This window comes from Malania oleifera, chromosome 5 (assembly GCF_029873635.1).
Source record: "Malania oleifera isolate guangnan ecotype guangnan chromosome 5, ASM2987363v1, whole genome shotgun sequence".
Classification (NCBI taxonomy): domain Eukaryota; kingdom Viridiplantae; phylum Streptophyta; class Magnoliopsida; order Santalales; family Ximeniaceae; genus Malania; species Malania oleifera.
In genome coordinates this window covers 112162249-112179332 of record NC_080421.1, presented here as the reverse complement: position 1 = coordinate 112179332, position 17084 = coordinate 112162249, and the positions used below count along the sequence as shown (strand labels likewise).

The 17084-nt window shown below is 36.1% G+C and overlaps 2 protein-coding genes across 10 annotated transcripts in view; one reads left to right on the top strand and one right to left on the bottom strand.

Moving 5' to 3' along the window:
• Positions 1–3337, top strand: part of LOC131156186 (uncharacterized) — a 40562-nt gene extending 37225 nt beyond the window's left edge. The window contains exons 3-8 of one of the 2 annotated variants that reach the window (XM_058109661.1): positions 36–200; positions 661–843; positions 1504–1634; positions 2038–2206; positions 2305–2434; positions 2853–3337. In XM_058109661.1, coding sequence (XP_057965644.1) covers positions 36–200; positions 661–843; positions 1504–1634; positions 2038–2206; positions 2305–2434; positions 2853–3121 — 1047 coding nt within the window. In that variant the 3' untranslated portion in view covers positions 3122–3337. The remainder of the gene's footprint in view (positions 1–35; positions 201–660; positions 844–1503; positions 1635–2037; positions 2207–2304; positions 2435–2852) is intronic. The other variant, XM_058109662.1, reaches the window with a different exon arrangement.
• A 361-nt stretch (positions 3338–3698) lies between these two features.
• The window catches only part of LOC131155683 (zinc finger CCCH domain-containing protein 1), a 26809-nt gene continuing 13423 nt past the window's right edge, over positions 3699–17084 (bottom strand). For 2 of the 8 annotated variants that reach the window (XR_009136879.1, XR_009136877.1), the window contains exons 2-9: positions 8954–9054; positions 7973–8802; positions 7132–7299; positions 6112–6405; positions 5950–6025; positions 4650–4737; positions 4487–4542; positions 3699–3937 (exon numbers count right to left, since the gene is read on the bottom strand). Coding sequence is in view for 2 of the 8 variants with exons in the window: in XM_058108987.1 (XP_057964970.1) it covers positions 7195–7299; positions 7973–8802; positions 8954–9023 (1005 nt within the window). In the remaining 6 variants the exon portion in view is untranslated. Of the gene's footprint in view, positions 4738–5949; positions 6026–6111; positions 6406–7033; positions 7300–7972; positions 8803–8953; positions 9055–17084 lie in introns of those variants that run through there. The other 6 variants (XM_058108987.1, XM_058108988.1, XR_009136876.1 and 3 more) reach the window with 5 other exon arrangements.

Here is a 17084-nt window from a genome sequence, read left to right as displayed (position 1 = left end):
TATTGTGCCTTATATTTTACTTGTTCATTTTCCAGTTTCTCATGTATAATGAAGGTGACATTGTACGAAGTAAGGATGTTGTGGATCCAACAAGTGGTCGACTTTCCCAGCTTTACAGAAAAGTAATCCATTTGTTGGCTAGATCAACACCTTCAGAAATTATGCTGGAAGATTATGTCATTCTTTTGCCAGTGTTGAAGGTATGTTTGCAATGATTCAATTCATCAATTTTGGGAGCTTGGCTGTTATGTGCATCTTGAATGTGCAAAGGATGAGGTCGAGTCATTGTTGCATTGACTTTCTCACCCAGATCCACTCCAGGGTGCTTGCCACTTACCACCAAACCATGATATTTGGTCCTTCAACCTAAATTTGACATGCTTGAACAATTGCTTTGCAGTCTAATATTTTGTGTATTTATCAAATGTTAGGTTAGATACTTGGATCTCCACTAAGTGCGCACTATGTAAATATATTCTTATTTCCGTGTCACTTCAACATCAATGATTATTAATTTGTTTCATGTAATGCATGTACTAGTAGATAGAATGTAAAGGGTATTATTTTCAGTTTTATTATTTTCACTATACAATTGATAGTTGTTCTTTTTTAAACTTTAATGTGAGGAAATTTCTTAATACGTAATTTTTTTATATTTAGGATAAAGCTGATGAAATTGTCAAAATTTTATCTGAAAGCCATTGGACTTCTTCATGTATTATCACAATGAAAAAGTTCCAAGAAATCTGTGGAGGATACAATGAAGCAACGGCTGTCTTGAGTTTCTTGTCAGGATGTCAGAAAGCACAGTACCTCACAATAAAAAAGATGGAACTCATAGAGGTACTGCATAGGTTTTCTTCAATCTTATTCCAAGTATAATTCTTCAAAGAACTGAATTACCCTTTTTGAATTGGAAAATTCATGGACTTGACACTGGCCACAAAAAGAAGGGCTTGAAATCATCAGAAGTATGGGCTGGCATGATCATGCACTTCAAGGTTTTTCATTAACTTAATTATTTGATGGAATACTTAACTGGATGATGCCCCAAGCGCTCTAATTTTATGGTATTTTCACTTCGTTTTTATTATTTTAAACATTTTTATTAGGGTCATTTATTCAATTTATTCAAGATTTTAGGGTTTTGTTATTTAAAGAACTAGTGTTTTAGTTTAGTTAAGTTTCCAAAATTAGTTCTTGAACTTTAAGCAGTGTAAAGCCTATAAAAAGGATTCTATTTGTTAGTTTTATTCAGACTCGAGTTGACAATTAAAATTGACACACCTCACGCACTGGTCCTGCATCACTGGGTCAATAGCCAGCTCCCATGTGACAAGTCTGTCCCTATTAAGTTGTGTGTTCATCTTAAAGCAGGCTAAATTGGTTTCATTTAGTCTGCAAGAGTTCAATTCCAAGCCTTGAACATTCTTTGCAGAATGCCATTATTCATGTCATGTGGTAGTAATTTGCAGTGCACGCTTAAGTTCATTTTTTTAACAGGGTGTGAAAATTTCACTTTCTCCAGCAGCAGTTTGTAGTATCACTAGCCTAGACTCTGATGTGTTGCAGTTGATTTGGACAACAGAAAAGCTCCAGCAACAACTTGAAGTCATTGACCGTCGCTGTGACAAGTAAAGATTTCTAGTTCTTGATACATATATTCTGAGATGTCTTCCTTGATCCTTGAGAGCAACATATTTGATCTTTAAGTAATCTAGACATGGACTTTTAGTACAAACAGATATTGGGATGTTGACATTCATGCTGTTCCTGCTATTGATTATCATAGGTGTTAATGAGCTAGTTAAGAAAGCTTGGTTAGTTGCTTTCATAAACTCTAGATAATTAGTAGAGGGTTGATTGACCATGTCTTGTGGGGACAGGATTGACTAAAATGCCACGTGTCAATCCTTTATCCTCTATTTTGTAGAAGGGCAGGTTTCAAATGTCAATGTGGAACAGGTGCATTGTAAAATATATACTTTGTCTTGTGTTTATTTTTTTTTCCATTGAATCCATTGGCTCTCCCTGCAGGTCAAAAAAATTGGCATCAGCTTTTATGAATTCCGGAAACAAAAATGTTGCTTTGAGGCACGCAAGGGAATTAAAATTGGCATATGGGAATCGAGAAAAATGTATGTCATTTTTAAACCGTGTGGAGGAAGTCCTCAATGTTATCAGCAATGCTGAATCTACAAAAAAGGTAATTTCTCTTGATGGTCCAGGCAAGCATAGGTTGAATGGATGAGTAAAATGCTGGCTTCTTGCTTGCAGTTTTTATCCTTTATCTTTTGGTTGCAGGTTTCTGAAGCCATCCAGATAGGTGCTCGAGCAATGAAAGAAAACAAAATCAGTGTGGAAGAAATTCAACTGTGTCTACAGGAGCTGGATGAGAGCATTGATTCACAAAAGCAAATTGAAAAAGCTCTTGGTAAGGTTTTTTTTTTCTTTTTCCTTGATGGTTCATTAAAAAAAAAAAAAAATTTCCTCCATTTTTGGGGGTTGGTGGGGGTGAGGAGCATTTTACATCATTAGATTATGCTGTTACTTAGCTCAAACTTTTTCATGGTGGTAGTATGTGTTATACACGAGAGAATAAAAAACACCAACTAGTGTGGTAAATACATAAAAATTTATTCATTTTTCTTGCCTTTCGTTCCTTTTTCTTGTTTTTTTTTATTTTTTTTGAGGGTTGGGGGGGGGGGGGGTTTGATTCTCGTTGAGGTTTTTGGAAATAGTATTGAAAAAAGGAAATTCTCATCTAATTTAATGATGAATTTATGGTTTTGCCATTGGACTCAAAACTTTTTCTTTTCTAGATGTGGTAATTGGTTTTATGACCTTTTCAGGATCAAGTCCATCATCCGTTGATGTTGAGGATGAAGATATTGAAGATGAGCTCGATCTGCTAGAGTTGGAAGTCAAGAACTTCCTAGTCCCAACCCCTAAAGCAAAATCCGAGGCCTCAGAAGCTGCTGAATCCCTGAGTGATGCTTTAATTAATCTCAAGCTTGCAGACGCAGCAAGCAAGGAGACAATGACCCTACACGGTGGAACAGATTCTACAGCCTCATCAAGAAATAATGCATTGAAGAATCTCAAGCTTGAAGCAGCCTAGATGAACCTCACAGAGTGCAACATATACAGTAGTTGATATGTTGCTAAAATGCCGACCAAATGTTTAGCATCTGATCTTTACGCATATTTTGTATATAATGTATTTACATTCACCAACTCCACAAAACAAGACAAGGTGTATTTATATGCTGCTGTGTTAGAATATTTCAGAGCATATGTGTTGAAGATGACACAACTCAGTTATTTTTTGAGACAATGTTTCTGGTAGAATGCCTGCCCTTGGCACGATGTTTTTATTCTTTATATGGTCAAGTGTTAAATGGATGAGTCAAAATGAGTTGGTTCAAAACGGGTGGGATGGTACTATTTAACCCATTCAGATAATATTTTGTTGGCACATTTATTCATTTTAACTTTAAAAATATAATCTTACTTTACCTTGAAAATCTGATAATGTGCTTATATATATACATACAAGTATATGAACAACCCACTCTCCCATTTAACCGCACAAAAAATATGAAAAATCCCTAAAATGATTTTTAAATTAATCTTTTTTAAGTTATTAATGTTACATAGCCACAAAAGAACAGAATGAATTACAAGATTGCATTTAATTTAATAGACTTTTTTATTTTCAAGCCAAGCAAGAAATGATTAAATCACAACCTATTAAATTGGTTGTGCTTCTCAAGCTATTGAAAAAAAAAAAAGACGACAAAACAAAAGCACTGTTTAAGTTGAATAACAAAAGAAAAAAAAAAAAAAAAGGGCTTCAAATCGTTCTTGTTAAAAATGGAACTCTATCTGCAGTCTGATGGTAATAATGCATATTCAAGCCTGATATACATACTATCTGCAGAAACAAAATTAGCAAATAATTAAGAGTTAAATAACACTAGAAAGGTACAATGAACTGAACGAATACTAATGTCTGTTCAAAAGAGTAAACATCACTGCAGTTTTTGAATGGTATTATCAATTATGTGATAGATCATGGTAATTAAACAAACTTGAATGACGCACAATCTCAATTTAAATTGAACAAATGCAAGAAAACGCTAATTTCCTTCTGATATACCATATGCGTATGCAGCCAACAAACTAGCAGCGTGCCTAGGCAGTTTTACCATAAATGTTTGCAGCCACCAGATGCTGTCAATGTTACAGAAAACAGGAGCCAGAAAATGGCACTAGTAATCACGAATTCTATTAAATTAAACTAGGGGGCAGATCCTAAAGATCAATTTATCGATCAAATATCAATGTGCTAGGCAGTAAGTCAAATTTCTGTGAGAATAAAATAAAATCTCAAAAATACAATCAAAGGATAATATAGTTAAGCCAACTCAAATTTAAATTAAAAAACTACAACAATCTAAATCAGAATTAATAGTTCTGGAACCTCGTGCTAATCTTTATGATGCTTGAAACCCAAACCACAGGAAGGACACCTATTTTCTGCTGAAATGGAAAAGATATACCTGGTAAAGCAGGCTTTAACTAAAACAAGAAAATGGATGGGTATATGTATATATATATATATATATATATATATATGCCTTAACCTTTTCGATAACATGTGCTCGTTACTTTCTTGATTACTTGCTTGTAAACTTAGGATCCAAGAACTTCCAAAAGAATGTCTCTGAACATCTACAAGACATAGGAAACAAGCATAAACTGATTATTCCTGACAATAAGATCAATTATTACATGCATATGCACATCTATACTAGTTTCTATAGTTCCTAAATGGCTAGATTTCCAGAAACAGTATCTCTCTATCTATCCGCAAGCATGAAATGGCACAGAATAATTGGCATGACTTTGACCTGGTTTCAAGTATAATTGACAATAAAGAACCTATTCAGTCACCCAAGGCAGATTATAGTTCTGGTGTAAGACCTGTTTAAGCTGAACTGAAAGAACTTTGAGTGTACTCATACCAGAAAATGAACCAATCCATTGATGCAAAAATAAGTATTAGATGAATGGATCATCAGAAAATATGTTGCAATAATCTACTTAACAAACAAAGAAGCATAACAAAAGGAACAAAAATTAAAACAGATTAGGAGGTCTGTTTATGTTGGCTATAGTTCAACAAAATGGAGAACAAGAAACACCACTGATATTGAAGAAACAAGTCAAGAAGTTGAAGTTGCTGATCTTTTGTCAGAGTTGGATATAGTTCCAATCATTAATGTCACTGATTCATTCCGCCTGATGAATTGGGAAACATAAGGCATACAGCTTGTTATATTAACTTTATTTTTAATTTTGCTAATGATGATGGACCAGAGCCTAAATCTCCTATATATAAGAACAAACTCAATCAGAATATTTAATGTTTGTGTGTGTACTATATATATATATATATGTGCATAGAAATTACTAGAAGAAAGAGTTAGCTGGTTCACACACAGCTGAAAAGAGATTGTGATGAGAATTCTTAAAGACTACCTGCAAAAATACACAAAAAGCTAAAACCCTAACCAGAATGCAAAAAAGATAGTTTGCTCAAAATAATCTAATATGAATTTAAAAAAACAAGAGCTAGGTTCGGTGAAAATATTGCTACTCTGTAAGTGAGAATACATATAGTTTGCTCAAAATAATCGGATTTGAATTTAAAAAACAAGAGCTAGGTTCAGTGAAAAACTTGCTATACTCTGTAAGTGGGAATACATGGTGTAAATACAAAAAAAAAAAAAAAGCATGTGTAAAAAACATAATGATAAGCATGTGAAAAACAGTTGGGCAATAAGTAGTCCAAACAGAAAATGATTCTTTACAGAAAACATAAACTGATATCAGTATGTATGCTGGCAGAAAATGCTCAAAACAGGACAAAAGATTTTTCACCTAATGATTCAGAGTTACGAAGCAATTATGGTCACTTTGGATAAGTCTTCAACTAAGGACTCATACTCCTCAGCAGCTACATGGAAAACAATGAAACTATATCAACTAGATAAGGTAAACACATATCAAATAAAAATGAAATGAAAAAGTAGAAATTCTCACTGTTACTCCATCTACCCAATCTCAGGCTCATATCAAGGCCTCCACATACTCCAGCACCAAGCGGCTTCGAAAATTTGTTTAATATTCTATCTCCATGCCAAAAGCCAACTCAGATGCAACTGTGATAATCAATATGCTCAGGATATCACGTGCTATCATGGATAACTCCAGATACCGAGAACTCTGTGATTTCCAAAAATCTAGAATATCTAAATCCAAGTGTTGTGTCCAGGATAGTCATTGTGATGGCTTGAAGGATGCACATGAGATAAGATCTTCATTCATATGTAATACCTAGTAAACAATTAATTAATTTCAGACCTAACAGAATTTTTGTATAATTATTTTGAGGACAGTCGTATCACTGTTGAAAGAATAATTTGCAAACGAACTGGTATCATTTGTAGAATGGGTGCTCAGAACCATACTCCCAAACCCAGACTTTGATTATGTAACCTAAACCCTACCCTCTTGATTTAGGCTGAAATTTGATCTTTATTAAATCGGTTACTAATTAGAAGAGCAATCACACCTAAGATAAAAAAAACATGTTTGGTAGGACTGCTGTCATCATCCAAATATACCCCTAAATCCTTCTTTTTCATCTCTTGTCAAAGGAATCAAAGAAACATTCGAGACACGTCCAACTTAAGGTTGTGAATCTTGTGAAGATTTATCAGTACAGGTACTAGAATAATTTAATAACATCATGTGTAACTAACATAAATCCTAAGACTCTTCGAGTATGAGCCTGTAAACTCGTGATTCTCTTGTATCAAAGAGGGTTAGAGGAAAGAGAAAGGTTACAAGAGGTCACGAGCTAATGGCAGAATTACCACCAAAAAAAAAAAACTAAACTTAAACTATTATCTATACTGAGTCGACATGCTAAATTCTATGCAAATCATAAAATTCAGAGTAATACATTCCAAGCAAAATTCCACTATGATACTCACAATAAAAACATTCAAATACATATGATTACAAAGAGAGAATTTATTGGGAAAAAATTTGACACACCAGTTACAAAGGGGAGAAAGGCATCTTCCAAGAAAAATTTGGAACAAACTAGAGAAAAATCAGTTACTTTCTCTCTGCAGCCATCTTTTTGCGAATCTCATGAGCTGTGTTGAATATGCCAAGGGTAGGCTGGTTGCAAACAAAGCACTTTTTGTTTCTCGAGTGGTGCTGTGAAACAGAAGAATATTGAGTCAGATTAATCTCCAAATGAACAGCACGCAACAGGATTGTGGGGCAGCACTAGAGAACAAAGCTTAATGCACGTTTCAATCATAAAAATGAACGTGCAGCCACATGATTGATCATTCAAATTTAAAAATGAAAAGCAAAAATCATGTGGGAACATGTGGGGCTAAGGAACACGATTTGATGGATCTCATCCACAAGAACTCTTACATGCATGAAAGTGCATAAGGCTTTCGAGCGCTAGACAAAATGAAATGATTCTATTTTTATTTTTTCAATCAAACCCAATGGGCCAAAGGAGTGATCCCACACTTATACAATACATTTTCCCATAGGCTTTTACTAATAAAAGAATGCCCAAATTAACTGTCAGTCATAAACTTATAAGAGGGTCTCTGTTTAACCAGAACCACCAGACTGTATATCAGGATAGTGTGAGTTCAAAATCATTAAAACCAAATGCACTCAAGTACATTATAAGCAAATATTAAGAAAGCTATATATATGACATCTTTTAACCACATTTTCTCCCAACAACATTAATTTCAGCACCACCTCATCACATAATTCATTCAGTGTGAACATCAATGCTATAACCCCAGAAAGACTAACAGAATGATTAAACTCAAATATATTAAGGGAGAAGAAGGCATGCCTTCAATGCGCAATGCTCACAGAAGTAGTGCTTGCACTTTGTTACGACAGGATCTACAAATGGCTGCCTGCAAATGAAACATGCAAAGGGCAGTGAAGCATCCTCATCTTCCTCACTCTGGTCATCTCCACCCTCACCAATGTCATCCCCTCCCAAAGCCAAATTTCTCTTCCTTGCCTTCTCTGCTTCCTCCCATTCCTTCTCCAATTGCCAACCAGGCTTATAATCCCCTCGATCATGCATAAATTTGCACGCATCTCCATACCCACAGTAACCAGTCTCTTTGTAATCCTTACAAATGTCTGGTTGATAATCAAACCTTGCTGAAACTCTGATGTGAGCAGAAGCCCTAAGAGGCCCATGTGACCCCCCAGCTTTCTCACCAGAAACTGTTTGTTCTCTTCGAAACCCGGCCTTGTAATCAGTATACCCATGAACACCTTTATACAATTTTTCACCTCCAGAGCTAGTGTTCTTTCCCTTCAAAGCCTCTTCTGCTTGCTTAAGAACTCTTTCTCGGATTGCCCGAGCATCTTTTGAAAACTCAGTCTCAGTTTCTAGAGTTGCTGTTGCTTTGCTATCATGTTGAACCTGAATCTCTTTGGATGATTCAAACTGAAAGATTGACTTCTGAGATTCTACATTTGATGCTGTGGGCATTGAGAACTTGGAGGGTCCAGTTGAAAAGTGTAGCACATTATCAGGCCTAGTGGGTTTTTTCAAATTATGCACAACTGAGGACTCAGTTTTTGAATCTTCATCTTCATCTTCATTAAATGTTCTTTTTCGAATGTTCTTGCTCTTTATTGGCTTTCTAAAAAAGTTGCAAACTGTTAAAAAAAATAAGGACAAATATTAGCAAATTGGTAAAGACAAATAAATAAATAAAGATTAAGACTGCTAAAGTAAAGAAAAAAAAAATTGTAAATGAGAAGACACAAAGCAAAACAGAGGAACATTGTGCAGGGAAAAGAATTAAACCAGGCTCTGAATGCTGATGATCCTCTGAGTTCGCTCGTTCAGAGAATTGATGACCCCCTGAGTCAGCCATTGCATGGCTTGGGCTGAAGCCTTAAAGGTTGCTGTAAGTGAAAATAGAAAGCGACATCAGCATTTATTCAACAATATTTTAGAAAAAGTCAACATGCAAAAAAAATTAAATTAAAATTAAAATTAAAATTATATATATATATATATATATACACACACACACACACATATAAGGTAGGTAGATAGATAGATATACATAATACTCAGAATCCAACTTATAGCTTCCAACATGATTTATCAAATAATGAAAAAGGTACACCAATAACATAGGATTGTCAAAAGATCAAATTTTGATGAAATTAAAAAAAAAAAAAACCTATCTAAACAATATGGATATATTTGTAAAGAAGTCCTAAATAGGCTTTGTATGACATTATTGAGTACAAATTTAATAACACTAATTTGAAAAGTAGCATTACTATGACTAATATCAGTAAAAAAAAAAAAAAAAAAAAAAGGAAAGGGATTTCCAGTTGACATTATTGATTTGATGCCAAAAAGTAAATTAAAAAAACATGCAAAATATATATTATATATATACATATTAGGAAAAGTCAACATGCAAAATATACGTATGTGTGTGCGTGCATATACATCCGCTGCAGCTCTTCAAGTGAGTGCAAGTTGCCACTAGAATAGCCTATTATCCTCTGCAAGATATTTTTATGCTTTCTTAGCACATAATATTTGCTTAACTCAATTAAAGGAAACAAATATTTACTACTCATTGTCCTCTACAAGAGATACTTAAGTTTCCTTGATTTGAAGATTGGAGGATTTTTGAACAAATTAAATAAGATAAAACGAACATGGCGCCGAATCTAGTTATATGTACCAAAAATATTGAGAGTTCAAAATTCTGGTTACAAAAGACAGAGCAACCTTTAGCAGATGTCATATTACAACCAGCATCAGCTCAAAAGTTCAATGAATTGGCTGAAACACAGCTCAAGAGCATGGCAGAGTCATACAAGTCACTTGAAATATGTGCGAAAAAAAAAAATCAGCCTGTGTACGAAGCTCCCGCATATGCAGGAGAATTATAATCCAAAGTGAGTTTTCTGTGAGTTAAAACAGAAAATTTGGAAAATGAACTTCAAGAAGAAAAGAGTTGTCAAGATGCTTTGGCCGGATGCAGAGATCTTCAGGAGCAATTAAAAGGTTACTGTCAACTTCATGTTGGCATTTTTTGGCATCAGCTGCCTGTCCTACCAAACATCTACTCCTGTCCAAAATGGAACATAACAAGGAATCCTGCCCTATTCTTGATTCAGATGCACATAGCTGGTTGATTATTGAACCAGGAAAGGATTTGTATGGATCCTCTGATTTTCAGATTAGCATAGATCTCAGACCGATGAAAGAAATTATGTCAAGTTACGTATTGGGTAACAAATATAGCTATCACTGAGAGATTCCCTGTATCCATATAAAAGAGAAATTATAAAGATAGGGTTTATTGTGATCTACTCCTAATAGATATGAACCATGTCTTGTACGGGTGTCCATGGTTAATATGATCTTGATGTGAGTGTGACCAAACCATGAAAGAGAAAACACTAATTTGTTTTACGACGACAAAAGAAACCACTTTGAACCCCCTCCCCCCCCAACTAAGCCCACACAGAAGGATCCTAAGTTTTGGGCAAGAGAGCTTCAAAAGCAAGTGCTTCTAAGCAGCCATAGCTTGAGAAATGTCTTTTCAGGTCAGCAAGTTACCAAGTGAGTTTCCATAAGAAGGAGGGGAGTTGTTGCTTTAGCTCTCTAATATAATAGTGAGCTATCACCAACGCAGGTATCACGTTCACAGTTGCCTAACCAATCTAATTACAGGATGAGCCCAAAGGAACAGGTTGAAAAAAAATAGGCAAGTAGCATAGCTACTTGAGAAGGGATTTGTGAAACACAGCTTTAGTCTATGTGCAGTGCCAGTCCTTTTGTGTCAAATAAATATGGATATTGGAGGATGTGTGTAGATAATAGAGCCACCAATAAGACCATCGAATTTAGGTACCCTATCCCTAGACTTGAGAATATACTTGACATGCTAGTTGGCTCCAGTAGGTACTCCAAGATTCACTTGTAAAAATATCACCATATTAGAATTAGAAGAGATGAGGGGAAAACTGCCTTTAAGACCCAGAATGATTTATTCAAGTGGTTGGCCATGTCCTTTCGACTTTCTAATGCCACTAGCACCTTTATGAGAATTATGACACATGTATTGTAATCACTCATAGAGAAATTGGCACTGGTCTGTTTCGATGATATATTAGTCTGTAGTATGACTAGTGAGGAGCACTTGGCACATTTTCATGTTTTCATCACTTTGAAGGAAGCAAAGCATAACCTCAAGAAGCACAGCTTTCTTTAAGCTACTGAGCTCTTTCCTAGTTCTGAGGTTTCTATGCAAAGAATTGAAACTGATGATGATAAAGATTAGAGCCATTATGGAGTGGCCTGACCCTAGGACTATTTCTGAGATTTGTAGATTTCATGGCTTAGCTACTTTCTAAAGGCAATTCATTAGGAGTTTTGGCACCATTACAGCTCCCATCACTCATTGCAAAGGAGAGTTTCATTGGGCACCTCCACCTGTTTCTTATGCATCTAGATTTTAGCAGAGTCCTTGATGTTGCTTGTGATGCCTCTAGGCAGGTATAGCTGGAGTGTTGAGTTAGAAGGGGCAGCCTATAGCATTTTTAGTGAGAAACACTCAAAAGCTAGGCAGAGATGCAGCACATAGCCTATAGCATTTTTATGTTTTGGTTGCTTCTTGGGCTGCACTGAGACGAGTCTTGGCTAGTTTCAAGAGTGAGTTTGCTCCAGGATGGTTTTGGCCTCAATGAAGCATTTAACAAACCTTATTCACTCTTGTGATGGTTTAAGTTTTGAGAGACAAGACTGAAATATGGATCCACATAAAGGATTAGTGAGTTTGACTTTTCTGTAGAATGTTGCTATCTTCAGAACTGGTGGGATGATATTCAGCTAACAGCTTACAGTTGAGCTTTAACACCGCCTGTGATCCACTGAATGCCCTAATCTTTTCACACACAACTAGTTCCAAGCTTGGGTAAAGGAGGAGGTAACTGACAGTGAGCATATAAAACTTGTCAAATTATTATGATATGAAACCTTACAAGTTATTCGTTGGGGCATCCCCTACGAGCGACGTGTTGCACTGGGTGTAGTGAAAAGTGGGCAAGGGTGGGCTAGGTCATCACCAAAGCAACACATTGTGTCGACATCCAGGTACGGTGCCAAATATGTGAGCGTTCCCGCATCATTTTGGGCGTGACAAATAAAGAAATTAGTTCAAATGGCCAGGATTAGATTATCAACTTGGAATACAAGGACACTTACAAGTAAAAGCATGGAGATTGTGAACACAATGATTAGAAGAAAACTTAATCTAATTTGCCTTCAAGAAACTAAGTGGGTAGGGGATAAAGCTAGAGAAATTGAAAAATCAAGATTCAAATTTTAGTACAATGGAAAAGAAAAACATAACAATGGAGTAGAAATTATTGTAGATAAAGACTCAAAAGATAGTGTTGCAGATGTCAAAAGAGTAGGGTTAGAATTATAAAAAACAAGATGGTCTTAGGCCAAGAGATAATAAATGTCATTGGTGCTTATGGCCCTCAAGTAGGCTTAGTAGAGAACCTTGAGAGACAATTTTGCATTGTCCCGATGCGTTTAGTTTGTTGTTGGCACAAATCGTCTCCCTTGCCTGTGATGCCTGCAGCAAGGCCCTTGAGAAGATACGTAGGAGAACAGGAGAAGAGGAACTCGGACAAGAGGGCGAGTGGACCCAGGTTCCGACCGTCAGTAAATCGCAGCGCGAGCGAGTCAATGATGGCGTTGGCGATGGAGGCCTTCCGAGTAACAAAGTTTTCCGGGAAGAGGGCGCAGGTGTTGTTGCCACAAGCAGGGGAGGCACAGAAGATGATGATGATGATGATGATGAAGAAGAAGAGGAATGAAAATTATAAAATTAAAAAAAGTTGAAAAAAATATAGGTGAAATAATTCCAAGTCTTGAACGAAAATAGGGACTTTGAGCAGAAGCTCAAAAGTAGAAGGTAGAAAAACTAGAGAGGAGAGGTATCGTTTTCTGTTCGTGAATAGTCGCAGGGGAAGTTGGATTACCGGTAAAATAATATGTCAAAAAATTGCTTGAAAAAAAAGAAAATATTATTTAGGATTTCAGTTTTGATCAATTCTTTAATTTGATTTGGATCTATTTCGAGTTTTAGAATTTTAAACGCCAACCATATGTTTAGAATCACCATTTGACTTCTTATTCTCTCTACTTCAATTCTCAATTCTCCCTTCTCGAGTCAGCTCCATTTAATTTTCTTGATCTTTCTTGGGTTGGATTTCTTTCTTTTTCCTTGGGATTGAAGATCAATCAGTAGCTGCCATGTCAAGGATTTTCCCAACAGAGAGTAGCTTCTACTCGTGGGACTTTCCGAGAAGAGCAGGGGGAGTCAACAGCCAAGGCAGAGATTTTGGTGGTGGAGAAATTAAATCATTGGTTCCAAGTAGTAGTGTGTTCATAGTGTGGAAGAAATCGAGCATGAGTTTTGAGGGGACTAATGGGTTCACAGTGTTCGATGACAGGGGAGGATTGGCTTTCCGAGTGGACAATTACTCTAAGAAGAATACTGGCTTCTCTGCTTCTGCTTCGCTTGTCGTCCTCATGGATGGATCTAGCAAACCTTTGCTTACTCTCAAACCCTAGGTATATTTATATACAAACACGTATGTATATCATATACATTATACACACATGTATGCATACAAAATTTTAATCATTGAATCTCTCAATCTCTCAATCTTTAAATTTGGGATCCCCTGTATCTGATCCCAAGGGAGATAAACAAACACCCTCTAAAATTCTAAATCTCATATGGGTGTTTGATAAATAGAAAAACATGAAAATTTAAAATTTAAAACGAAAAAAAGTTTCACATATAGTTTTTTTAACTTTTCTTTTTATTTTATAATTTTCATTCTTCTTCTTCTTCTTCTTCTTCTTCTTCTCTGCCTCCTCTTCTGCACTTTCTTTGCAAACAGGAACTACCCTTCTCGCTGGATCCACTGCCAAAACAGCTACCGGTCCTCCACCTACCGCCACATTCCCTGCAACTCCTCCCTCTGCGCCTCCCTCCACTCCCTCGCCTGCTCCAATTGCTACAACGCCCCCGCCCCCGCCCCCGCCCCCGCTTGTGGCAACGACACCTGCACCCTCTTCCCGAAAAACTCCGTCACTCGGAAGGCCTCCATCGCCAACGCCATCATTGACTCGCTCGTTCTGCGGTTTATCGACGGTCGGAACCCGGGCCCACTCGCCCTCTTGTCCAAGTTCCTCTTCTCTTGTTCTCTTACGTATCTTCTCAAGGGCCTCGCCATGGGCAGCACAAGCAAGGGAGACGATTTGTGCCAGCAACAAACTAAACACGTCGGGACCATGCAAATCTCGCAGGATGGTCCAGCGAGATTTAAAGCCAAATTTGGCAAGACCATCCTACAAGATTACGTAGCCCTTAAAATGGGAATTTTTTTCCTCAAACAAAGTATTATTTAATATTTTATTAAATAATAAAATTAAAATGGGAAAAAACTCAAGTGGGAGGCAGATGTAGAAGGTAGAGCTCGTAGTCTGCTTCCATGTTCTTCGTGTTAGGGTTCTATGGTTCTGCTCTCTTCTATTTTGGGCCCCAATAGTTGTAGACTTCAAAGGTACAATCTCCACATCTCTTTATTCTCAACTGAATGCATATACCTTGTTTTGAAACCCTAGATTAGTTCATGGGTCTCGACACCCGACTCTCAGGAGTTGAATGTTGTGGGTCTATTTTCATTTCTCCGGAACTTGATTTTGGAGCAAATTGATTGGTTTATTTTGCTCGAACCAGACTGGTCCCGGTGAGACTCAAGGAATTTTTGACATATGATTTTGAAATTCATACTCCTAAATGTAACTCTGCCCTATATTTTGGATTTTGAAATTTGAACTTCCAAGTTTCAACAATGAGCAAAGTATAATCAGTGCTCTTTCAGACTTTAAATCCATCATCCTCCCGAATGTAATGTGACAAATCTTCTTCAATTGATAGATCCGATTGTTGATTAGATAAAAAAATTGATCTAGCTTGCACCCAGTTTATGCAAACAAGACATAGAAAACCTCCGTAAAGATATGATGAAGTAGTGATGTTAGAGAATATGATCGACACATTCTGCAGCCCTCTTACATAGATGGCTTCTATTCACCAAAATATGCCCTGTAGCTTTCAGGTTGCTTTGGTTATAAACTTAGAATCTGCTTCCGGCATGCTTCCCGAAAAAGAAAAACAGTTAAGGTGGGGCCTGTACATCCCATATACTCTTTGACAGAAAGCCCCTCTTTCCTTCTTTATGATGACACATCTTGTAATAGTAAGGAGATGCCAATCTCCATTCTTCTCGTGTTTCCAAATCATTTCTTTGTTCTCTACTCTTCTACTTAATGCCATATGAGAACCCAAACAAGTGTTGAAGTCTTCCAAAGCCCAATGGGCACCTCTCATGAACAACATACACCAATTCCAAACTTTATCTCTAAGTTTGAAGCAATGAGCAACCAAAACCTCCCTACTTGAAACTAAAAGAAATTAGGGAACTGGTTAGCTAGGGGAATATTGCCAATCTTCTCTACCAATACTTGGTCTTTTAGTTGTAAAAGTAGAAGCATGGAGACGCCAAGCTCCCATTCTTCCTCTGTTTACAAATCATTTCATTGTTCTTCACTTTTCTTACATAATGCCATATGGGGACCCAAACAAGTGTTGAAGTCTTCCAAAGCCTAATGTGAACCTCTCACGAACGACAGACACCAATGCCAAACTTTATCTCTAAGTTCGAAGTAGTGAGCAACCAAAACCACCCTACTTGAAGCTAAAAGAAATTAGGGAATTGGTCAGCTAGGGGGATATTGCCAATCTTCTCTACCAAGACTTGGCCTTTTAATTGTAAAAGGAGAAGTATGGAGACATCAAGGTCCCATTCTTCCTATGTTTCCAAATCATTTCATTGGTCGCCACTCTTCTTACTTAATGGCATATCGGAACCCAAACAAGTGTTGAAGTCCTCCAAAGCACAATGTGCATCGCTCATGAACAACAGACACTAATTCCAAACTTTATCTCTAAGTTTGAAGTAACGAGCAACCAAAGCATCCCTATTTGAAGCTAAAAGAAATTAAGGCACTGGTCAGCTAGGGGAATATTGCAAATATTCTCTAATGCTTGGTCTTTTAGTTGTAAAAGTATAATAATTATTGATAGTTATAGGGATAAAATTATTAATTATGAATAACTAAAAAAGTATTTTGGAATAATTATTGATAGTTATGGGAATAAAATTAATATTTTTGAAAGTATGGGTGACAAAATGGTTTAATGGATCAGGTTCGGGTGAATAGTAAATGGGAAGAGGTTAAATGGGTTTAGGTTCGAGTTAACCCGTTTATTAATGGGTGATTAATATATAAACCGAAACCCGTCCGTTTAATAAACGGGTAACCTTTTTAAAAATATAATTTATTTATTTTAGTTTTTTTAAAAACATTTAATATACAATGACATAATTTTTTTATAAAAAAAAACACTATTCTTAATTTATTATATCTCAACCAAAAAAAAAAAACATAAAATGTAGAAAATAGTATATCACTTTAATTAATAATTTTTAAAAAAATTTAAAATTTTAAAAAAACACCTATATAAATTAACAAACACACACATTTAATTCTATATTATACACATATATGCATAAAATATAAGGTCCCACAATCAAAACAGTCTTAAAAATATAACACGAATATAGTTAAATATTTACAGCTCTGAGCTCTCCTTGTCTTCCATGTTCCGCCCTTTCGACAGATGCCCAATGGCAACAGTACATTGAGAAACTAAGATCAAAACTGAACTTGATAAGCAAGAAATACAGATAGAGTGCAAAAACAAAGCTCAAAGTATTCAAGTAAGTGATCAAGGCATTACAACAAGAGC